The 26,372-nt window shown below is 37.1% G+C and overlaps 1 protein-coding gene across 1 annotated transcript in view; it reads right to left on the reverse strand.

Moving 5' to 3' along the window:
* atp9b (ATPase phospholipid transporting 9B) overlaps nt 1–26,372 on the reverse strand; it is a 387,648-nt gene that overhangs the window by 78,927 nt on the left and 282,349 nt on the right. Inside the window, exons 12-14 of the mRNA XM_063055727.1 lie at nt 18,258–18,418; nt 16,622–16,764; nt 2,763–2,875 (exon numbers count right to left, since the gene is read on the reverse strand). Coding sequence (XP_062911797.1) covers nt 2,763–2,875; nt 16,622–16,764; nt 18,258–18,418 — 417 coding nt within the window. The remainder of the gene's footprint in view (nt 1–2,762; nt 2,876–16,621; nt 16,765–18,257; nt 18,419–26,372) is intronic.

Below are 26,372 nucleotides of genomic sequence, written 5' to 3' on the forward strand. Positions count from 1 at the left end.
TTGTGAGCACGCCATGTTGGTACCAGGCTCATGGTGACACTTGCAGGCTGTCCCCAGCACATCCTCGGAATGTGTTGGCCAATAACGCAAACTACAAATTTCACTGTATGCTTTCTGACAAATAAAGCTAACCTTTTATCTTTTACCATAATTTATACAGTAACAGCATTGTATCCATCAGTACCACATAATCGAGCCACAGTGACAGGTTTTCATCTCCCTGTACTCTACCCCAGTCTGGTACTGACACGGACCTGTACATTCTGGGTTTTGAGTTGAATGTGAACTCTGAATTGGATATTAGCCTATAAAATTAGACCAAGTCCGAGAAGGTGCATAATATACGGCTTGTATCTGGTTGTCCTGGATACTCAAGCGAAGAAGGAATCCCCTAGGTTCATAATACATCGCCCATAGTTGGAACTGTCAAATTTATTGCATTAAAGCTTTATGAGGTTTGATTCTGTCCTTTCTAGTGCTCACTAGTCAAGAGAATAACTAGGATGGCAGCTCACTCACTGATCTTTAACACATTTTACAGAAGCTCTCAGAGATTCTTCATTATCACACTGCAGCTAAGTTATCCAGATGGTCTTTTAATTCTCATCCCAATTAATGATGTTTATTCATCATTTCATCTGTCCCTTGGTCCTAAAATTAGAAGACGTAAACAGAAATAAATCTACAGATTTCATCAGATTAATTACATTTCAGTGGAGAACTCCATGCCATTTTCATGATGAAGTTAGTTTCATCTGGTAAAGCAAGTAAGTGACAGTTTTTTTTGAGTGAAACATCAAAATAAATATAACTCCATAAAATTACTCCTATCCACATGGCGAAGATTCTTAAAACAGTAGGGGTAGAAATACTTCAGTTCTTTGTTACATAAGCTAAGTATAACTTGAATGTGATAAATCTCAATGCCGTCATTAAAACTGACTTTCTGAATCAGTGTGTGATGTACATGGTTCTTTAATTGAGAATGAGTTTATTTTTTACAGTTATGAACTAAATTTCAAAATATGCTAATTGTGCTGACATTTGAAATATTTATTCATGCATCAGTGTGAATTCTGCAGCTATTAGTTCTATAGCCATAAAAGCTTTGCATGCTGCTCCACTGTACCTCAGTTGGCTACAGCAATTCTCATGTCCCAAGCACCTGTTGTCTTTATAGAAAGACCATTTGAACACATTATAAGGCCTTACATTTAGATTTTGAGAGAAAATGGATTTCACTTTTTGGTCTATTAATATTCTTTGACAATAAAGTAATTTCAACTTCCAGTGATATATCTGAACAGACAAATTGCACTTATTTTAACTTTAGTAATAATAGGAATTCAACCTAATTGAAATTGCATATTGACATCAAGCTGAATGAATAGTTAAAATCTCTCTGTATATAAATACCATACCCACACTAATCCCAAGTCTCCAACAACTATATATACTACTCTCCAGCTCAGCACTTTTGACCATATGATGAACAACTACCACATAAACTCTGAGAGTTTATTCAACATCTGCCATATTTATTTGCTGTATTTATTCAATGAAAACAAAATAGCATGCAATTAAAGATCATGCTTTACAACTCCGGAATTCTTTCAAAAATCTCTGGAATACAATTTCTCACTTGTTGAAAGAAAAGAGTCATCCAGTCTTTGCACTTTCCATTTATATGTTCTATAGCCACAAACAGCTGGGATACACAAACGTACTCCATTCACATTAGGCATCGGATATATACTTCAGAAATTGATGATGATATGCTTTCATAGAATTGAAAAGAATGCAAAACAATGGATGTTAATTAATAATGGATAATTGTTTAGCCAACCAAAATACAGAACATTTAACTTAAGAATGCAGAAAATTCTATATCCTCCCACCAGATTTATAGGATGTTTAGTTTAGCATTATTCAACTGCTCACTCCACCCACTGGCCTACTCCATGAAATTAAAGATACATCTTAGGCTTTTCCTCCATGCACCCACCACCCTCTCTTTCCCCCAGCAACAGAATTGACAAGTGAAAAGGGGAAAAGATTTGAATAAGACCTTATTTCCTTCCTGCATGGCACTTCTTCTATAACTGTAACACTTTACCCTGCAGTCTGTATTGCTTTTCCCTGATATCAACTCAATGCATTGCTATAATGAAATGATCTGTAAGGACAATATGCAGATTTTCACTGTACCACACTGCGTAAGTGACAATAACAAATAAATTTACCAAATTTAGAACCTTCTGTTGCACTATACATCCAATGTACCACTCTAGTACATTGCCTCAGCCACCATGCAATCTGCGGTATATTGCTCACTGACCACGACTTAGCCTCGAGCTGAGACAGTTTCTTTCTATGTGTGCCATATTAGCAAAGGCCAAACACAGCGTCCAGTACATGGAACTGCATAAGAGATCTAGTCAACTCTTCCCTTGCTTCAATAACATCGTGGTGAAAGATCAACAAGCAGTATCAGAGAAATAAATTCAGCATCTTCCTGAGCTGCACAACTCACAAAACGAAATCATACCTGTTTAGTATTCAGGTGACTTGCATCTTTCAGTGGATTAAAACAAGAATTCTAAAGCATTTTCATGACCAACATGATCCTCTATGCGGCAAAAGAATTTCGGATACTTTTCACTCAGTTTAAATCCATAATAACTCTATTAAAGCACTAATTTCTTCACATTTAAATACACAATAGAAATAATTTGTTTCAAATGAACATCTGAAATATATACCTGCGCATATGAGCCAATAATATGGTTTTGTATTTCATCCATTGTGTCTGTCCCGTAAGATACTGTGCCCAAGTGGAGACGTTTGAATACCATCTCATTCTGTGTAAGGGTTCCTACAATAAGCACAGAGAACAGTGTAGGCACAATTGCCGAAATTTACTAGCTGTATCAAATTGCATTTCAATAAAGAACATTCATTCAGATCTGAATAACCATACACTAATACAAATAACTCTATGGCACAATTTGCTCTGGATACAATAGTCTACTGTTTTCATTGTTGTTGATTAATTTTAGCAAAAATTTAAATATTAATGTGTTATGGCTATGTCAATAAGTTGCCAGATATGATAGATAATTAAACATACTAAACCTCAAATTATATACTGAAATAACAAAATGATGTTTGAATGAATGCAAATTTAAAGAAAAGCTATAAGATAAAGAGAACTAAATCCATAGGTCAGAAAAGCTGAGCAGGCATTGCATTCTTCTGGGTGATAAGAAACTATAATCCACAGCAATAATACTAAAATAAAGCTCAAATAAAAGTGAAATCCCTTTATATTCAATGAGAGAGTCATTAAATATATAAGATTTCAGCAGCATTGCTCACAAAACTAGTATGGTAATCTTAAATATGGTTCAAAATAAATCACTATTGCAGCATGCTGCATTTAAAATTTAAAATGTCCTCTCCAAATAATTAATTCATCTCTCATTTTGCTGGAGTTAGTGTTGGGGAGGGGGCAGTACTTGCACACCAAGCAGAGTTCAACTCTTCACTATTTCTACTTTGGTCGCCAAAATAGCTTGTAAACAACCACCCCTGTGTCAATCAAAGTCAGATCCACAGCCATGTGATTAAAACAGCTAATTAATTGGCTGGTTTGACGGTTTACTGGCTGCCCTGACAATAGGCGGCAGATCCCTGAAGTGTCAAGAGTGAAGAATTTCCCGTAAAGATCAGGATGAAATAAAATTACCAAGGGACACCTATGAGCAGAAAATTAATATAACAACTTTCCTCTGTCATAAACTTAAAAAAAATCCCACATTCCCTGCTAATTCTTTAGTTTTGTTCCATACACCCACTTACATAGACAAAGACTGAACAAATTATTCTGAGGAATCTATCTGTGTCTTTCTAACCAGTTGCTAGGAAGTGCACAACAGCAGGACAGTGATGCATTTTAACAACTTCCCTTGTCACCCTGTTAGAAACAATTAGCCCTCACTCTGATAATCTAGTAAAAACTGGAAAATGGTCATAATATTTCAATATAACAAGTTGTAAGGCTTTTGATTCAAGATTCAAAAACAATGCAATTTTTTCTCAATTCATTTTTAAAGTAACTGTGTAATGCAAGATATACTGAAAAAAATGAAATCTTGAAAATCAAATGCTAACTCGACAACTCTACCAATCAAACAAATTCTAAATTGATATATTCACACAAGCAAATGTCATATTCCTTAAGTTTTGTGGAAACAGAAAGAAGTTTTATTTTCCTATGTTTTTAGATTAATGACACATTTACATTCTTAACTAAAATTGTTTCCCTAAAAGGTTAAATTCTCCTTTATACAGTCTTACATTCATTATCCAGGGGTGTGGGCAGAGAGGTAGGAAAGTGAAACAGAAGGCTACTAAGCCAGTGATACAGCTGTGGATTTTCAGTAAAGTACATGGCTACAGGGGCTTGCGATTTGTACAAGTGTCATGCATTTTAATTGTTACAGTTTTGCTTAATAATAACCATACTCTTAATCAAACACTGGGGTCAAGCCCACTTCAAATTTCAGCATCTGATCCCCAGCAGCCGAGCTGTTATGTTTTGTAACTGCAAAAACTAATTGAAAGGGAAACATGGGAGCCGGGATATGTCTGTCTACTTGGTTTTTCACTTCATGAGGCAATCACATAGCTTATGACGTGGTGGTGTAATGATGTACGCCATTCATGTATTTCATACATATAACCCAGAATGAATTATGTTAACAAAGTTTGCTTAATCAAATATATTTACAATATTACTCAAATATTACTGAAATATTACACTAGACCCCTCCCTGCTTAGCTATAAATTCCAACTCAAAATAGAATGAACCTCAACTCATATGTAATGAGTTGCTCTCTAGTCATGTACAGCATAGCATTGTAAATTGTCCCATTCAGGCCTAAAGATTTAATTGCTGTGAAAGATTTCTTACTCTTGTGGGATAACTTCTTTTCTGACAAAGGGTGGTGGACGTCACTCTGCTTGGTAGGTAAGACTTGTGGCTTTGAAACAAACTCTGGGACTGCAGGAAGTGGCTCTGATAGCTCTGGACACCTTTCTTCTCTAACAACTGATGCTGCTCTCCTGAACAGATCGACGTGTCATCCCCATATGACATTAGATGCAATCCCCACTGTGTGGGAGAGTGGTCCAATTTTGTCCTTAATCTTTCTGAGTACCTCTTTCGATCATCTCTGTAGTCCCTCGCCAGGACTGCTTGTCCAGGAGTGAAACATCAAGCCTCCTTGTTTGAGGAGTCAATTTGTCCTAGCTGTCTGCCCTGCACACTACTTCTGAGACTGGACATGAGGAGATCCAAACATGAACACAAGGGACGATCCAGGAACAGCATAGCTGGTGAGTTGTGGGTTGTCAGTATCAGTGTAGTGTGTTCTGCTGACAATGCTCGCAGTGTGTTTTTTAGGCTGTGGACAAATCTTTCCACGATGCCAAATGTAGCTGGGTGGTATGGTGCAAATGTCCTATTCCATTCATTGTCAGCAATTACTGAGCTGTTCTGCAACAAACTGTGGTATATTGTCAGTGGCTAAATGTTCTGGTACACCAGACCTTAAGAAAAGGTTTCTCAAAAAAAAAAAATCAACAGTGTGTGGGGCTGTAGTAGAGGCTATTGGGGACATCTCAGGTCACTTTGTAGCTGCATCCACTACTACCAAGAAATTTATGCCATGAATGGTCTAGCAAGATACACATGAATCCTCTGCCAGGATAATACATTCCCAGGGATGGAGAGGCACAACTCTTAGCATATTCTGGATGTATTGGCATCCTGAACAGTGTATGGCAAGCTGCTCAATCACCTATTCTATTGCAGATCACCAGACAAAGCTTCCAGCCAATACTTCCATTTTGACCACATCTAGATGGTCAACATGTAGTTCCTCCAACACTTTAGCTCTCAATTTGGATGATACATCAACACTCAGTCCCCACGTAAATGAAACCTGTCGAGGGCAAGTTCATCCTGATGCTGGTAAAAAAAAAAGGGGGGGTGGGGGAAGAACTGAAATTTCTACTGCACATTCCAGCCATTTTGGGCTGCCATGTGGACCTGAGACAACTTTTTTTTCCTGGTTTCTCCTTGGATCATCTCCTTTATAGGGAGACTTTTGATTAGCATTAGGAAAAATATGCCAAGAGGAGTGCCTCTTTTGTAAATTTTTCAGGCATTTCCTTTTCCAAGGGTAAAGTGGACAATCCATCAGCAATCATGATTAATTCCTCTTGAATTTGATCTTGGAATTGTGTCCTCCAAGAAACAGAGCCCATCTCTGCATTCATGAACACTGGTATTAGAGGGACACCTTTCTGTGGATTGAAATGGACTCTAGCAGTTGATGATCAGTAATGAGGGTAAACTCACTTGCATGTATAAGTACTGGTTGAAATCTTTCACACCGCAAACCAGGTTCAAGGCCCCTCTGCCAATCTGCGTGCAACTTTTCTGGGCAACAGTAAGGAAATGGGATATGATTGCACCTGTACCATAAGGAAAGCATCACTGGATGATATGAATTATAATATTTGAGTACCATGTCACTACTTCCTTTGCCTTTCGGAAAGCTTCATCACATTGCTTTGTCAATTGCCATTTCTTCCTGATCTGTAAACAGGTGTTCAAGGGAAGCAGCATAGTACCCAGGTTTGGCAGGAACATGTTACAGTAATTGAGAAATCCTAAGAAAGGCTGCAACTGAGACATGTCCTTTGGACCTTGGGGTATCCACCATGGCTTGAATTGTCTTAGCAGACTCATATAATTCTTGTGTGTCAATGTGGTGACCACAGTAAGTGATGCTTGGTTTAAAGAATTCACACCCCTCAATCTTCTAATCTTTTTAACACTGTCTTGAGATTTAGGAGACATCCCTCGTCATCCTTAACAGTAACAATGATTTCATCCAGGTAACACTAGGTGCCTGGGCAGCCTTGCAGCACCTGGTCCATAGCTTCCTGCCAGAGTGCAGCAGCAAATGCTACTCCAAAAATAAGCCTATTATAATGATAAAGCTATTGGTGTGTGTTTAAGATGGGGAATACTTTGGATTCTTCTCCCATCTCCATCTGTAGGTAGGCTTCAGCTAGGTCCATTTTTATGAAGTGCTTTCCTCCAGAATGGTTTGCAAAGATATCCTCTATCCTGGCCAGAGGGCATTGATCTACCTTCAGTACTGTGTTGATAGTGATCTTAAATCATCACAGATCCTGACAGACTCATTCTTCTTGGCTACTGAGGCCACTGCCATTGCCCATGGGCTCCACTCAACCTTGGAAAGAACTCCTTCAGCCTCCACGTGATCTAGCTCACTGACTATTTTATCACAGATGGTATAGGGAACCAGACAGGCTTCGTAAAACTTTTCATTTAACACTATCTTGATATGTCTGAGCTTTCCAGTGCCATCCTTGAACACTGCTGTGGCACGATCCAGTGCCTTTCTTAATTTGCTTTCAGTTGACTCCATTAGAGGGTATGTGGCATGCAAATAGTGGGTGGATCTCCAATCAAGTTGCAGTTGTCTCAGCCATTCATGATCCCACAATATTGGTCCTCCAGTTTTTAATCACATACAAACCCAATGTACACTGTTACAAATATCAATCCCACAGGAGTTATCTTTTCTCCAGTGTAAGCTTTTAGTTAGGTATCTGCAGGCTTCAGTTCAGTATCTTTGGAATATCATCCAAACTCATTTTGTTATGACAGAAATAATTGAGCCAGTGTCCAATTTCATTTTAGTCAATTTGTCACTAACTTCTGGTGTAAGCCATATTACTCGTCTCTTGTTAGTTTCCACATTATAAATCTCAAGGCGACTCAGTCCTGTGTCACTCTCATCATTATCAGATTTTTCATAAACAGCTTGCATATCAGTGCTCTTTTTGAAACTGCGACTTGATTTTTTTATCTTTTTCTCTTCCCTGTGCAGTTCATTTATTTTTATCTGCCCAACATGCTCTTTGTATGTGTCCTACTTTGTTGCATTTTCCGCAAGTTTCACCCTTAAAGCTACATTGGTCTGGTGTAGCAAGCCCCTGCCACAATGGTAACACAAACTATTCAGCCAGGCAGGTTTCTGTTCAAATGTTGCAATTTTGATCACGCTCACTTTCATTCCTGACTACAACACCCTTGCTACTCTGACTGCTATTTCCACTGATACAGCAATTTCAACTGCTCTTTTAAATGTGAGTTGTGCTTCAGTAGGAGCCATTTTTGAATGCTTCTTGTAAGATAACACAAACTAAATGACCTCTCATTACATCATTAAGCTGATCACTGAAGTGACAATTCTTGAACAATTTCTTCAGTTCAGTCATGTGCACTGAAATGAACTCCCCTTCCTTATGATTCTGCGTATGAAACTTAAAATGTTCTGGAATCAACAATGGTTTTGGTTCTCAATGTTCCTGCATTGCATTCACAATATCAGCAAAGCTTATTTTGGTTGATTTGGTTGGAGCAGTTAACTTCTATGCAAACTGTATGCTTCTCCACCTATTGCACTCAGTAACATTGGCACTTGCTGCTCATTGGCTATTTCATTTGCTTCAAAATATTGCTGAATTTGTTCAGTACACATCATCCAATTGTGTTATGCAATCCATTGCATCTATCTTTCTGATGTAACTAGCCATTTCTGCTTTATTTTTATTATTACCCAGTACTCACTATTTTCGAGCCTGTGAATTTTGTCTGATTTCTGCCTTCTGGTTTTAAACTTGACTGACTCGCTCCTCTTCCAAAAAAAAAACATGTTTTCTAACTCCAGAAACTAATCGAGAGAAAAACATGAGAGCTGGGACATGTCTGTCCACCTAGTTTTTCTTTCAGTATTGCACTCACATATGACATGGTGGCGTAATGACGTATGCTATTCACATACTTCTTACATATAACCCATAATGAATTATGGAAAGAAACAAAGGATGCTTAATCAAACAATATATTTACTGAAATACTAAATACACCACAGAAGGGAGCACCTGCACTGATCTGCTAAAAGCCTCATGAAGGTGGTATAAGTAATTCAATGAGACAATTCCATGAAGAATAGTCTCTCAGTGCCTGGGCTGAATCCTAATCCTAAACAGGAGCCAGCAAATTAACAAATGCTAATTCATATCATGTCGCTGCATGTAAACTGGTCATTGCATTTAATCATTCAATAACAAATAATCACTTCAAAGGAATAATTTGGAAGCTGTGAATCATTTTGGGCCTTTGAGTTATGAAAAACACTGCAATAAACTAAAATTACTTACTCAATCTTACGTCAAGTTGTACAGGTATAATTAAGTTTAATCTTGTATTTGTTTTGTACTTGAAGGAAAGCAACGTAAAAAACCTTAACCTGGGAATATCACACCAAATATTAGCTCTGCACACCTCTGAAGAGATGATAGAAAAATATAGATCTAGCCCAGAGTACAGACAGAAGCTACATCATTGGGCCATGCCATATATTTTCACAAATGGCAGGACTCAATTCAAAGCAAGATATTCAGAAGAACATTGATTGCCTTTGTAAACAATGCACCATGAAAAATAACTTCTGCAAACACAGATCTGTAACAAGATACAAATGTACAAACATGTAAATTAATGATCCAAGTAAAAGACAGTATTTAGAGATGGTAACGGTGTCATATCTGAAAGGCATGACTCAGATACTGGTGGTTACTAGATTTCCATGTCTTGGGAAGCTTCTTAGCATTTCCAAAACGTTTGAAAAGAAATTTTGATTATATTTTGAATGCATCCATGAGAGTTCTGCTGCATTCCTAAAATACTGCCATGAAGACATGCGATCCTGTCATATACTAAAAGCCCTTTCTTCCCACATCTCCATAACTACCTTTACCTCCAACTACCAGTTCTAAATGCCATCTTTCACCTGAATCTGGCATTGTTCATAATGCCATTAAAAGCCAAAATTAACTACTGTAAGGTAAAATTATCTCTCTCTCCCAGTGCATGTTACTGTTATCAGTTGTGTAACCATTAAAAGATTAGAATAATCTGATAGTTAACATAGCAAGCTTCAGAGTTTGGAAAGCGAAAGGGCAAATGTTGAAATCTGAAAGTTTTGATGAAGGGGTCAAAACATGTTTTCCCTTTCTATAGATGCTGTTTGGTAGGTTGAGCTTTTGTTTCAAAGCCCAATATCTTTCTAATGAAGGAAGGCATGTTCTTTGGACTTCACGAAATATTTTAGAGTTAAGTAATTATTCCAAAATACAGTCACCTGTTATTAAAGATAATTCATCATTCAGCCTGTACAGACAAATCATCTAAGAAGAAAAATATTGGAAACACAACACATCAAGCAGCATTTGTGGAAAGGGAAGCAAATGATTATTTTACATCAATAACCAATTATCAGAACTTAATCTGCACTGTCAAAACAAATTGGCTAGGCACAAGAGAAATCATCCCACTCAACTCATTGAATGTTGTCATAGCATCTTTTCCATATAGGGTTGAAATACAACATTTCCTACTAATGACTGTATCTGATTACAAAAAAGCATATCTTAACAGCTGTAATTAAAAATAAGACCAGAGAAGGAGGACAAGTCCTTAGAGCAGGATTTGAGCCCACACTCTTCTGAATGAATAACAGAATACAGTAGCATGGCAGCATAATAGAGCCGCTGCCTTATAGCTTCAGACCCTGGTTCAATCCTTACCTCTGATGCTGACTGTGTGGAGCTCACATGTTCTCCCTGTGAATTCAAGGTTTTCTTTGGGCATTCTGGTTTCCTTCCACAAGCAAAAGAGATGCAAGTTGCATCTTAATTCCCCCATATCTGCAAGTGAGTGATAGAATCTGGGGGCGGTAGGTATTAATGCAAATATGGGGAGAATAAAATGGACTTCGTGTAGGTGGATACTTGGTGACTAGGTGGGTACCAGGTAGGCATGGATCTGTGGGCTAAAGGGTCTGTTATTATGAATACATAAGAGTTAAAGACTTCAGCATTGTTGGCAGAATTTCAGATGGTGATGAGGCGGTTGAATAGATTGGTTGGTTGAGTGGTATTGCAACAACAACCTTGCACTCAATATCAGTAAGACCAAGGAACTTACTGTGAACTTCAGGAAGGGCGAGTAAAAAGAACACACACCAGTCCTCATCAAGGGATCAGAAGTGGAAAGGGTGAGCAGTTTCAAGATCTTGGGTGTCAACATCTCTGAGGATCTACCTGGACCCAATATATTGGTGCAATTACAAAGAAGGAATTTCATTAGGAGTTTGAGGATAATTGGTATGTCACCATAGACACTTGCAAATTTCTATAGATGTACCGGGGTGGGCATTCTAACTCGTTGCATCACCATCAGGTGTGCAGGGTTCACTGCACAAGATTGGAAAATATGCTGGAAGTTGTAAGCTCAGCCAGCTCCATCATGGGCACAAGCCTCACCAGCATCGAGGACACCTTCAAAAGGCGATGCCTCAAGAAGGTGGCATACACCATTAAGGACCCAGAATATAACTTCTGATTGCTACCATCAAGGAGGTGGTACAGGAGCCTTAAGACACACACGCAACATTTTAGGCACAGCTTCTTCCTCTCTGTCATCAGATTTCTGAATGGACAATGAACCTATGAACATTAACTCAGTATATTTCCTTCTTTTTTTGCACTACTTAATTAATTTAAATATATATATTTAGATTGATATACACATAATGTATACTTCTCATTGTAATTTATAGTTATTATGTATTGCAATGTACTGCTGCCAGAATACAACAAATTTTACGACATATGCTGGTGATATTAAAACTTGATTCTGATTATTCCAATTTAAGTGTCAGGTGAATTGACCACAAAATTTATTCTAAATATTTCATTAAACTACTAATAATGGCATTAGACACACTAAAATCAATTTTAGGAATCCTTATTCAGTGCATTCCTGAAATTAATCATTCTTGACACACAAATGAAGTACCTACATGAGACAGAAGTTATTTTAGATATTTCAGCACATACTATGGTGGTCATTACTGTATAAATCAGTGAAATTTTGGCGAAAGTATTACTGTAAGAACAACCAGCTAAACTTAGGACTTACTTGTTGTTTTATGTTAATTCTAAGCAGATCATAGCATTTCAAGGTTATATGGAAGCAACTCTTTACTCTGAGTAGAATGCACCCACAGAGAGTCAGGCAAGATGCCAACACTTTATAGGACAGGCTCATTTCCTCTGTGAAATTTTCACATGTACATAGGAACTAATCACCAAATCCATCTGACAAACTGACCCCATATTGAAAACAAATAAATACAGCATTAAACATTATTAATGAATCACTTAACTCATCACTCCACTATCTTGCAGTTTAGCCTTTGCATTAGAATTCCCTTGATGTCAGTTATTTATTAAGATAAAATACGTAGATGATGTACATGAAACAGACTTTGTGCTGCCACCTGTAAAAGAATGCCAATTTTGGAAATGCTGAAGGTATAATTATTGCCTACAATATTCATTTATCAAAGAAGTTGTTCCAGCTGTTTGTACCACTAATGACTTCATAATACAATGGAGATAAATCCATTGACACTGGGATTAATTTATTGCATCATTAGGGTTCACCCACAGTTACCATTTAAAAGTTATGAGCTCTCCACCGCATTGTTCTTAAACAATAGCTTTATCAAAAGCAAGCAGTGGGAAGATTAAAGCTCTACTTGCAGATTAAGTACAAATTATCTGTCCTCTTGTTTCAGCACCATTTATTCATTTATCACATAACATCTAGTATTTCAGGTCAGTGTCAATATGCTCTGCATCCTCACAGTTAACAGATGTCTTCTCTTGTCAAATGAATTACTTTATGTTTCACGCACTGGTGGTCGCAGATGTGTCACTATAGCAACATCATTAATTTCAGATCTTACCGGAAACATGCTCTCCAATCAAACCTAATTATACCACATTGCTTTCTTGTCCTACAATAAGGAAACTATAATGTAATTATTGGGACACTTCATTTTCTATTCTGCCATGGCAAATGAGCAAGCCAAAATGATGGACGCTTCTTGTCAGAATGCTTACTGATGAAGCACAAACCCAATTTGCAGTCATACAAAGAACTACCTTGCAATTAAGATAGACTGCAATGCTCCTCAGACCCAACAACTTAAATTCTGTGTAGATACTAATGGCAATTCTGTTTCAGGAAGCTACGAAAAAATGCAAAATAGGAGTTTGCTCCAATGAGCATTTATTTTGGTTAATAAACTAGACAGAAATTGCAATGTTAATGAAATTTAACCACAAGTTTTCAGACTTTTCATTTTCCTTACAAAACCTTCATCAATTAATGTGAAACAACCAGACACCATAAAAATCCTGTTACAATTTAATTCTTGGCCTAAGAAATTAAAGAACCAAATTTGGGGTGACACTTGCTTTAACATTCATTGACACTTCACTCAGCCCAGGAACACACGGACAGTGAAGATGTACACAACAGGATACTCTTCACTGACTACAAGCTTGGCATTCAATACTATCATCTCCTCAAAGCTAATCAATGAGCTCCAACTCCTTGGCCTCAAGACCTGCTCGTGCAATTGGATCCTCTATTTCATCACTTGCAAAACCCAGTCAGTTCAAATTGGCAACAACACTTCCACAGTCACCAACAGCACAGGTGCACCACAAGGTTTAGCCCCCTGCTCTATTCACTTAATAGTTATGACTGTGAGGCTAAGCATAGCTTCAATGTCATATTTAGGTTTGCTGACAACACCTCTGTGGCCAGCCAAATCAAAGGTGTTGATGATTTGCTGAATCAGTCTATAGGAGGGAAATTGAAAACCTGGCTGAGTGGTGTCACAACAACATCTCACTCAATGCTAGCAAGACCAAGAAGCTAATTGACTACAGGGGGAGGTCTGCGAATCAGTCCTCATTGAGGGGTCAGAGGTGGATAGGGGCAGCAACTTTAAATACCTTGGCTTTATCACTTCAGAGGATTTATCCTGGGTCCAGAATGTAACTGCCATTACAAAGAAAGCACAGCAGCACCTCTACCTTCTTACAAGCTTGCAACGATTCAGCATGTCATCTAAAACTGACAAACTTCGATAAATTTGCAATGGAGAGTATATTGACTGGTTGCATCATGGCCTGGTATGGAAACATCAATTCCTTTGAATGGAAAAACCTACAAAAAGTATTGGATACAGCCCAGTCCATCATGGGTGAAGCCCTCACCGCCATTAAGCACATCTACATGAAGCGCTTTTGCAGAAAGGGTGCATCCATCATAGGGACCCCAATCATTCAGGCCATGCTCGCTTCACATTGGTGTCATCAGGAAGGAAGTACTGAAGCCTTAGGACTCACACCACCAAGTTCAGGAACAGTTACTGCTCTCAACTTCACTCACCCCAACAGTGAACTGTTCCCACAACCTATGGACTCACTTTCAAGAATTCTTCTTCTCATGCTCTTGGTACAGTGGATTTCAGTTAATTGGGGCACATTAGGACCAGCACATTTTGGCCCAATTAAGTGACTGCTCCAAATTAGCTGATTTCATGGAAACATTTAAAATGCATATCATAGACAAACTACCATTTAACAGAGTAACAAATTATACATTTAAATGAAATACAGAACAAATTAGAATACCACCAATACTACTACAGCATTTTAAAACTGCATTAGTTCCAATATTTGTTGGTGGAAAAATTCATCACTGCCATGTTTTTTTGATTGACTGTAAATGAAGAAAATCAGTGCAAGCACCTAGCGCAGATAACGAACTACCTTCATTGCTTTTCTGCACAAATTCAAAATTTTAAGAAAACAAAATCACTGCCTTTCGAATCAGCTTCCATCGGCCCAAATGGATAACAACACAGGCACACGCAACTGGCGCTTCTTAAAAGCTGTTCACTTCGTAATGTCTAAAGGCCTTTTTCGGTATCTCCAAGCCAGAACGTTTGAAACCACAGTGAGCTAAACACTTCCCAAATGTCTTGCTGCTTATTTCTTGCCAACTATCACTGACAAAAATCACTACTTTCTGAACAGAAAAACACACAACTGACACCATTTAAGAACTGTTTGCTCTAAGCAGTGTACAGTCTAATAGCCACGCTAGCTAGAAAATCTTCATAACAGTCTTCTAGCCCAATTAAGCAACACAGTGTCACAAATAAACATAAGGAATCCCGGCTATTTTCTCAATGACATTTTCTTTAAGAGTTGTTCCAAATAAGTGTCTGTCTCAACTAATCGATGCCCAATTAATCAGAATCCATTGTATTTATTGCTTACTTTCTTGTTGTTTCTTTGTATTTATTTTGAATATCCGCAAGAAAATGAATCTCAGGGTGACATATGGGTGACATACATGTACTTAAACAATAAATTTACTTTGAACTTTTGAACATTCTGCAGCAAAGTTTAGACAATAGTTTCTAGTGATAATGGGAGTGTACAGGGAAACAAAGGTATAGATTACGGAAGATGTTTTACTGCCTACTAACGGAGGAGACTGGATATCGGCTGAGCAAAATGATAGTAGAGAGGTTTAGTTGTGAATAGTGACTCAAAGGTTAGGGAGAAAGGTACAGGTGTGCAAGGTGGCTAGGGGAAGAAAACAATTCTAGGGCAATATCCGTAAATGGGGTTGTTCAGGCAGGATGGTATATTGCAAGAGGCACTGTATGGTTGAGAAGCTACCTTTGGCTTAATTAAGAGGTGCATAATATGGGAACAAGCTGCCAGAGGAACAAAAACGTTTATGTGAAAAAGGTCGTATTCATAATATACAGGGCAGAGAGCTGGACTGTCCACAGAGGAGTCAATAAAAGCCACAATGGAACTACCTGCAGGGAAGTTCTTGATAAAATCAAGGTGCAAGATACACTGAACAAGAGTTGGGATGAAGCGTAGATGACCAGCGAGTGCCAATCCATTTGCACAATCCATGGATGTAAAGGACGAGCAAACATGTAGTAGGAAGTTGTCGAATAAAGTCCCCATGGCATGAACAACACAGAGAACAGGACTGTGTGTGTGGGGGGGGGGGGGCTGGAGTCATTGCTCAAAGGGACTATTTCAAGGACATTCTGGAGAATACTGAAAGGCAGCTTACTTTTACACAGCCATTAAATAAAAGGGAAAAGAATAAATCTTTCATAAAAGTAGTGACTAGAAAATATTAAGATACTATTAGCAATAGTTACTGCACACAGGAATGGAGAATTAAAATGTGCACTTTCAGGCAATTTTGTTTAAATTAAGAAGTGAAAGTCACTAAATAAGTTATTTACCATTATCACAAAACTGTTCTATATATATTGTGTATGACAGTTTGTTAGCTATAAAGTAAACACATTGAATTTTTGGTTCATACTTTGATTTACCTACAACATTATCCAGGTGTTGCACCTCACAGAATTATACTCGGTATTATTCAAAATGTCAGATCTGCAACAACCTATTTCATTCAAAAGGAAGGAGTTGAAATTTCAGAAATGTGGCAATCTCAAGAGATGACATCAACATTACCTGTCTTATCTGTTAATAAGTAAACTAAACGTCCTAGTTCTTCTGGTATTGTGCTTGTCCGGACTACTGTGCCTGGAATGTTATCATCCCTCATGATCATCCAACCATAGGCTGCTTTTCCCATGTCAAGGTTTACTCGCAAACTGTGCAAACGAGGTGAAAATGGAGAAGTTCACAAATGGCTAGTACACAGGTACAGCAAGGCTAATAGAATATTAATTATTTGAGGGAAATGGATACAACAGTTGCGTTGAACACTAGTGAAACAACATCTGACATGTTCTCTGTACAGCATTTGTCTCTCTTCTCTCCTCTCCCTTTCGGCAGCAGATACAGAAGTATGAGAGCATGAACCAGACACAAGGACAGCTTCTACAAGACAAACTGTTGAACTCTTTATCTCCCAGTCTAACTCTTCAGGGCCCTTATACTCTATTTGCCAACTTGCATTGTATTTCCTCTAATACTGCACACTGCATTCTGCATTTTCTTTTTACTATGTCGATGTAATTATTGATGGCAGGATCTGTCTGGATGACATGCAAAACAGCCTTTCACTGTATTTCACATGACAATAATAAACCAACATTATAGTTAAGCAAGCAAGCTATTAGCAGAAGATTTACCGCATTTATGCCTGCAACAGGGTAGATTATCTATTGAGGAAAGATTATATGGGCCAGGCTTGTATCTACTGAGTTTAAAAGTGGTAGGAGCAACTTGATTGAACAAAGATGATACTAAAAGGTTTTGATAGAATGTGGGGTGTAATGTTTCTACCTGTAGGACAACCTAGAACTAAGAGTCATGCTCAAAAATACGGGGGTACTCTTTAAGGCAGATGAGCCACTCCTCTAGACCCCCCCTCCCCTTTCTGAGGATCATATATCTTCAGAACACTCTCTTCCTCAAATGATGGTGGAAGCAGAGGTAAAACAGAGATAAACAAATTCTTGATAAAGGGGTGAAAGATTAGGGTGGAATATGCAGCAGACTCATGAGAACAAGTAGCAATGCGTCTATGTTCATATCATGTAAAGTTAATAGGCCCAACCTCCTATTTCATCTTGTCTCAAATCCAGCTTTGGTGGTTGTCAACATTATTTGAATTTTATTCTTCATGCACAGTAAAATGGAAGCACACAGTTTTATATGGATGCTATAAAAAGTTAATACAATTCCACTCCTAACCAAATTATGAGAAATTGGTGCAACTCAGGAACATGTGGAAAACAATCAAAATTGATTTTGAAATTAAGCATCAGCAAGCGTAAATCAATCTACTAAAGTGATGAAATAAACAAGGCACTTAGGAGAACAGGATTTTACATTAAAACTTATGGGATTACAATTTTTCTATTCACTGCCTCGTTTGCTAATTACTTCAATATTTGCTTTATGTCACTTGCTAGCACCATGAAATTCAAGCTATCGTAATAAATGAATGGCAGGAACAGAGCAAGTGGCACAAGTTTCACAGTAGTTTGATCCTTTCGGGACCATCACATTTTTCTGCTTATGCTACTATAGTTTCACGATAAAGATCAGTTCATTTCACAATTACAGCCTGGTATGAATTTCAACATTTATGTTCAGTGACTCAAAGCAGTTTTTTTTAAAGAACGTAAAATCTTACCTGATGGGAATGATATATGAAAATAATAGGATGAACCGGAATAGATATCGATACCAGGGGCCTACAAATCCTTGCAAAGCCACCATGACAACGGACAGCACAACCAGAGCTAAAAACAAGGCCTTTGTCAGTCGATTTAGCTCCAGATCCAGTAAGCCAACCTGCAAGAAATCAAAGTAGCAATTACAAGTTAAACTGGCACAAATCAATCCATGTACTAAAAGTACTACAGGTGACCCTGAACTATGGGAAGGACTGCATTCCTAGAACACCATCCAAGTTACAATTTTACCAAACATGATCTGCTTGTGCATCAAAAAAAGTGTTTCAAAGCTGTTTTCTTACTGCTTTATCACGGGGTTTGCCTGAATTCCTTTTTTAAAAAGGTTTAAGAAGGAATACGGGCTCTATGTTTTAAAAAAAATGCCTGTATCCCTTTAAAAGGGGCTGGTGGTAAAGTGGAGGCTAACCTTGCCAATGCACACATCTGGATAACGATGGCTAGGAACAGCATGGAGGTGAGATACATCAGATGGTTAAGCTTGTGTCTTTAGGAGACACTGAAAATAAGTGTACGGGAGCAGGAAGAAAAGTTGTTAAAAGTGCTTTGGCTAGAACTCAGTGTTAATAGCAGAACCGGGCAAGGAAAGGTGCAAGTGGTCATATAACCAAAGAAAAGAATTGGAAGGGAATGGTATAGGACATTGATACCTACAGAGAATCATTGGGGGAGGGGTGGTGCAAAGGGTATGTCAAATATTGCATTGCATGGCAATATTTGCAAAAGATGTCCTTGTTACTCTCAGCAAGGCAGGGTAGTGGATATCTGATTAGAGGAGTCCAAATATAGAGTTCTAGAACAGAAGGTCACTTATTTGGGTGGAAGCAAAACACTGAAGGAAACTGGAAGGAAAGGTGACAGTAATATTTTGTAACAAAGGATCTGAGATGTGATTTTCTTTTGGGGGGAAGCTCATAACATAAATAAGTGGAATTAACAAAAAAAAGAAAAATGCAATATGATTAGTATTCTACACAAAGCTGACAGGAGTAATTTATTAATGATTAATTCATGAGATATGATCAGAGCTTTGCCAAAATAAAATCACATCACAAATGTAGTTTAAATGGAGCAGAAATGCTATGAATTGCCATTTTTTTCCCCTTGGAAAGGTATCTTATTGTGAAAAGATGCATGCGATCTCAAAGTTTCCATGGCTTCCTGGAACCTAGTGACAAAACTGCACTGATTGGTTGATCTAGTCTGCACAGTAATTATTATGAAAAACCCAGAGATATTTTTTTCTTGGTGAAATTAGGATTATGCAAAGTAATGACCAAAAAAAACTGAGAACACAACCATCTTAATGTGTTTAACAGGCAATTCCTAGACAATTATAAGAACTTCATTTCTATTTGTTCCAAAATGGATACTACTCTTCCCATATCCCAATGTTTTAGCTTCAATTATTATCCGTTTTTTTTCTATAAAGCCATGCAATAGCCCATGCTTCAATTGTTACTCATGTCAAAGCAGCCTATTCTCTACGAATTTCTAGTATGTTATTCATAAATACAACTTTAAGTCAGAAATTCTCACACACTTTCTCTTCAACATGAAGGGGATATATACTTCTAATCAATTACACAAATGTAATTTTCAAAGTACCTTTGGTTTCTACTTAACACCTGCTTCAGCAGAAACAATCCAAATCCTGTTTAAATAGTTTTACGTCTCTGACAAATCCTCGTGTAATTATACCCAAAGTGCTCAACTCAAAATTGCAAGATACTCCAAAGAATTGTCTAACCATGTGCACTGTACAAATAGATAACTCACTTATCTTTTTTTAAATTCTTGAACTCTGCTCCATACATAAAGTTAAAACTAGTCTTTATTTTAGGGAATGATGGATCTGAATTTCACTCTGTTCTAGTAAATCCTTCTTAAATATCACTATTTATGTAGTCCCATGATAGCTCTTCATTCTAAAATGTATTACACTTGATCAAACACCACCTGTCATACCTGTCCATCTCAGTAGCCTGCACCTTCCTAAATTCTTTTATATATTGTGCTTCCACGTACCTGTCTAGAGACTTACGTAGGTTCACATAATGTGTTGTCTGAAATTTAACAAATGTTGAAATGCGCAGATTTATTTAACTGTTGCCCAAAAATTTTAAAAAAAGAAATGTGGTGGAGAGGGAAGAAATTAAGGGGAAAGAAATCTGCTTGGATCCAGCCTTAAGCTTCCAAGTAATTTATCTTTTCAGCTGCGCTGCACAATCAAAAACAGACTGCTCTAAATTACTGAAGTCATATTTATAATTGCATTCAATGTTTTTGTGATGACTGTTAATCATATCCAAAAGTTCCAAAGGCTTCCACTTTACCTACTTTCACTGTTCATCACAATCAAGAAAAGTGGTGAGGAAAGAAAGCATAACAAGTCCTCTCACCACTTTCCAGCAGGTCTTTGTAAAACCCATATCATTGTAAAATGGGAAATAAACACTAGAACACAAATGTTTCCTTTAATTAAAGGGACAATCACAAAATTATATCTAAACATTTGTGAAAAATTCAAACATTCCAAAGCCTTGCCTTTTTCTTCCCCTGAGAACTAAGGCTCTATACATGACAGCTAAATGATTTATCAGCTGCACTCAAAGTAACACAACAGAGGCAAATATCTTGCAATTTCCACAACTTCCACTAATACATGGTTTCTGGTTGAATTATCAAGAAAAATGGGTTTTTGGATTAAAAAGAAGAAAAATTAAGCTAGAGAAGCAGAGCACGTTTCAAAGGCCAGATCTCTTTGCGTTCACAATGGCAGTCTAAGTTTCAGGCCTCACTGCGGATCAGATGAAGTCATTATTCATTCAGTCAAGGAAAAAAGACTCAATTACCTCAACCTAAAGATGCTATCAATGAATGCAAAGTGCATATTTTGCTCTATTCATCTAAATCCCATTAAAAGTGAAAGGAATGATTTAATCTGGCCGTCTAAAGTTGGGTTTTTTTTGTAATAAAATAAAGAATCACTGTCTCATAATATGCATAACTACTGACTAAGACTACTCGTCCGCATCATAACAGCAATAAAATCTGTGAAACTCTATATAGAAAATTCAGCAAAGAATACCACTGTTCCCAAGGAAAAAGTCACAGCTTCAATGAACTGCCACCTCATAAATATGTTAAGTTCTGCTTGGTTACAACAAAGAAAAACAATTCTTTGTAACTAAATGTGTTGCATAACATTTTCCCTTACCCGCACAGTGTAACCATCACTTTCAATTGACAGACTACAAAAACATCTGATTTGTAATTGGTTCATCAAAAGCAAGAACAAATTGAAGACAAAAAGTAAATGGAGGCTTCCATGACAAGCCATACTCATGTCAGCACTTAATTAATAGGCAACAATGATAATCTGACAAAAATACAGTAAAACACCATATTAAATAAAATAAAAACAGAACTGTCTGTAAACAAAATGTACTTTATTCACAATAATCCATGTTAATGTACCACTAATTAGACTTGTACAATGCTGGCTACCATTTCCCGAAATGCTGACTGTAATCAGATACACTGTAGTGCATGGGAAAACGCAAAGTTAAAAGGACATTAGCTTTATTGCTTTGCATTAACTTTTTGCTCAGTTTCAGTTTGACATTTTACATTTGGGCAAGCAGTTAATGAAACCCTGATAGCAATGATTATTGCAGGAACACCAGGCAGTTTTTAATCTGCTTCAACATTAAATTTTTATGCCAGAAGGAAAAAGTATTTCAAAATGAGGACCAAAATTAAGTCTTAGCTAAAAAATTGCTAATTTAACCACTCTCAACTGTTTGCAATGCTTGTATGTCTGTTTTGCCTTTACCCTGATAATTACAAAATCATAGCAATTTACGCTAGAACTGGAATAGTCTTCAGCAAATATACATGTTATTTCACCTGCTGCTCCAGAGTTTTTTCAAAATCATGAATCATCAGACCACAATCTTGATCTCCATGCAGCAATAAAGTCATAGTCATTTATTTAAGAGATTAAGTTGTTAAATACTCAGAATCAGGAAGATGGTATATTAGGTAAGACAGCCTATTCAATTTTTTCAAACTTTAACACACAGCGATGGCTGGAAGGGAATGGAAGGCCATTTATAAAACTAATGGCAACTCAAGGTTGAGCAATATCACTGCAATCCAAATTATTGACAAAATGGTCACTGATATTTCATAGAAGGCTCATTCTAACGTCAACAATGACTTTGGATATGGCATTGAAAACTTTGTTTCTGAAATATAATAGTGCAAAAGAAATATTTTTATTAAGTTACTCAAAAGTTTGCAGGTGGGACCAATCAATTTTGGAGAAGGGAGGGGTTGTTTTATCCTAATGTTATTCAGGAACAAGCCATAGGATCAGTTGGAATATCACTGATATAACCCACTCAATATTGATTTTCTTCTGCTTCAATAATATGGGACTTGTGCTGACTGAATTCTAGCTGTTTTCTGACAGACAGAACTTCGGCCTCTTTATCTTTAGCACTAGAGTGGTTACTATGCATAAATCTCTTAATATTGTAAAGATAAAATTATGGAGGGGTTTGGGCATAAGTTTCTACACTTAAAGTGTCAACTTATAGTATAAAAAGTGAGACTTCATAATCAACTGAAGTTTGCTAACCGCATGTTTAGCGCAACACTTTATGATACAGGCGACTCACCACTGCCTGTAAGGAGATTGTATGTTCTTCCGCATGCGTTTCCTCCCACAGTCCAAAGACATATCATACATATCATTTGGTAAATTGGTAGGTTAATTGTTCATTGTAAGTTGTCCTGTGACTAGGCTAGAGTTAAGTTGGGGGGGGGGTTGCTGGGTGGTGTGGCTTGAAGGGCCAGTAGAACCTATTCTGCACTGTATCTCTAAGTAAAGAAATAAAAAGTGCAAAAGAAGCATGTCCATTATATCATCAGGTTCTAAACCAAAAAGTAATAATTCCACATCCAGACTCTCCAGCTAGCAATAGCCTATAAACAAATGCTATTTCTTTATTGATTGTATTAACCAAAAGGCAATCCTACATGCTGTGTCTACTTTAATCTGCCATGCCACAATATGAAGATGTGTGCATTACTTGAACAAGTAATAGGTCACCATTTGAACTCTGGACAAAGAGCCTCGACATAACACATTCGGACCTGAATGTCAGAACCTCTGGCTTTTATTTCCCACTTCTAGAAATTTAATTCTCAGTTATTTACTGAAACACCTAGTTACACAGTGACATGTTAAAAAGTATGATGGGTGCAGTTTTAATTCCATTTCCTTAATTCAGGGACAAAATACTGAACTAAGGCTAATATATTCAGGAATTGTGCATTATACAAAATAAAAATACTAGGACACACAAATAACTTGAGATGAAAATAAATTAATCTACAATTGGTTCATCTTTGAGTAAAAACACTACATCTGGTATGCCTGCAATAATTGTTGGTGCAAAGCTTCTATACAACAGTATAATGTAACCTTAATGGATGATTGGTAATTCTGAACTGGAGGGGAGTCATAACAACTTGACATTTTTAGCTGACTCCATAACTTTTCTTTACTGATCTATAACTAGTCTACAACTGTAGAGCGATCACAGCAATTACACATCAGCAGACTTCATGCTGATATTGTGTAATACTATTTCAAACATTTTCTAGCAACTATTTTTAAATCCTGAAATGTAATACTATAAAAGGGTGAGATTCCTGAGTTTTCCAAAAAATTATTTCAACTCATTGAAAGAAATTCTTTAACAAAAAACAGAATATTATTCCACTCAAAAGACAGCTTCATTCTAACTTTCTAATGTTATTTTGGTGTTACTCTTGCACTTATGAAACAGTTGATGATCAATTTCATACTTAATGGCTTGTAAGAAATCCTAACATTTGGACTTATGGGAAAAGTTGCAGATTGACAGATAAAGTAAAAAGGTCTGTATTAATTTCCAAATAAAGAAATGCATGGAGTGGTATTTCACTATGATTATACTCCAAAGTACCAATTACTACACATCAGAAACTATAGCGGGTGACACTCTACAATAAAGGGAATAATTTCCAGTTGGAGAGACAGAAACTGCTAATATGCAGGGTTCGAGTCTACAAGAATCTCTGCAAAAGGAAGTAGCTAATAAGGTTTAATGATGCATGTCAGGAAGCCACAGTATGTAGGGAAACACAGCTGGCTTCATTTTGTAAACTCTTCTGAATACACATCTTTCCAGTTCTCGATTGTCAGCTGTGCAAGTGCCACTGGGGACAATTTAAATCATAAATCAGGATAGTCCTCAATTTCTTGAAATTAGAGCCAACGTATATTAATACAACATTGCCTCCAAACCACTGACCTTATTGAATCTTAGCAGACATTTCTCAAAATAGTGCAAAGCCAATGTTTGTTTTTTAAAAGTAAACTATATTCTTTAATCTGCTTCCTGGCAAATCAAGAGTTTTAGACAAAACCAAGAATTGACCTGTACATTATTTTCAACACAGATAGAATTTTATATTTTAACCTAGTGCATTGAACTTATACTTAAAAGAAATTGATGCATGTAAACAAGCCAACAAATTGCTTATTTTAGTAACCAACATAATATAAAAGTATTGTATTAAATGCAATGTGCAGGTGACAGTAATTAGCAGCAGATGACAGAAGTAGCCTGAACTCATGCCAGATGGTGGCTAAGGGTCAGTGGAAAGTAGAAAATCCACCACAAGGAAACTGTTGTGACGTACAACTACTATCAAACTTCCAAGCACTCAAAAACAAATTAATTATTCTATCTCAGGAAGAAACCAACATGGCTATAACATTAAATTGCAATTTGCACACACATACCACTTTACTCAAATCAGTTTAAATAATTTAATTGCAAGACAAATACTTAAATTCAGAAAGAAAGCACAGCACTGTCATAAATGTAAACAGCTAATAAACAAGATTACAATACTACAATTTACAATAGTTTTTACAAATGTTACAGCATGCAAGAACAAAATGTTAATGCAAATGTAATACCTTGTAAATTGACCACTGTCAGCAAGGTTGATCAAACCAAAATGAAAAAAATAGCTTTGCCTTAATTTGCTGCAAAAATTACAATTATATATATATATATATATATATATATATAAAAATTATGAATTGCAAAGCTTCCAACAGAAGCACATTTAATATCACTGGCATTATGTCATGAAATTTGTTGTTCTGCAGTAGCAGTATACTGCAATACATAATAAAAAACGATAAATTACAGTAAGTACAAACAAAAAATTAGTGGGGGAATGTTCATGGATTTATTGCCCATTCAGAGATTTGATGGCAGAAGGGAAGAAGCTGTTCTTGAAACATTGAACTTATCTCTTCAGGCTCCTGTACCACCTCGTTAATGGTAGCAATGATAAGAGGGCATGTCCTGGGTAATGGGGGTCCTGAATGATGGAGGCCACCTTCTTGAAGCATTGCCTTTTGAAGGTGTCCTCTATGCTGGGGAAGCTAGAGCCCATGATGGGGCTGGCTTTTTCCGATCTTGTGTAGCGGCCTTTCCATACCAGATGGTTATGCAACCAGTTAGAATGCTCTCTACAGTAAACCTGTTGAAATTTGCAAGCATCTTTGGTGACATACCAATTCTCAAACTCCTAATGAAATATAGCTGCTGTCATGCATTCTTTGCAAATGCATCAACACATTAGCCCCAAGAGAGATCTTCAGAGATATTGTCACCCAGGAACTTGAAATGGCTCATTCTTTCCACTTCTGATCCATGGATGAGGACTAGTGCATGTTGCCTCGACTTCCCATTCCTGAAGTCCACAATCAATTCCTTGGTCTTACTGATGTTTGAGTATAAGGTTGTTCTCTTGACACTACTCAATCATCTAATCTATCTCACTTCTATACACCTCCTTGTCACCATCTGATACTCTGCCAACAATAGTTATGCCATCGGCAAATTTATAGATGGCATTTGAGATGTCCCTAGCCACACAGTCATGAGTGTACAGACAATAGAGCAGAAGAGAGC

This window comes from Mobula hypostoma, chromosome 1 (assembly GCF_963921235.1).
Source record: "Mobula hypostoma chromosome 1, sMobHyp1.1, whole genome shotgun sequence".
NCBI lineage: Eukaryota > Metazoa > Chordata > Chondrichthyes > Myliobatiformes > Myliobatidae > Mobula > Mobula hypostoma.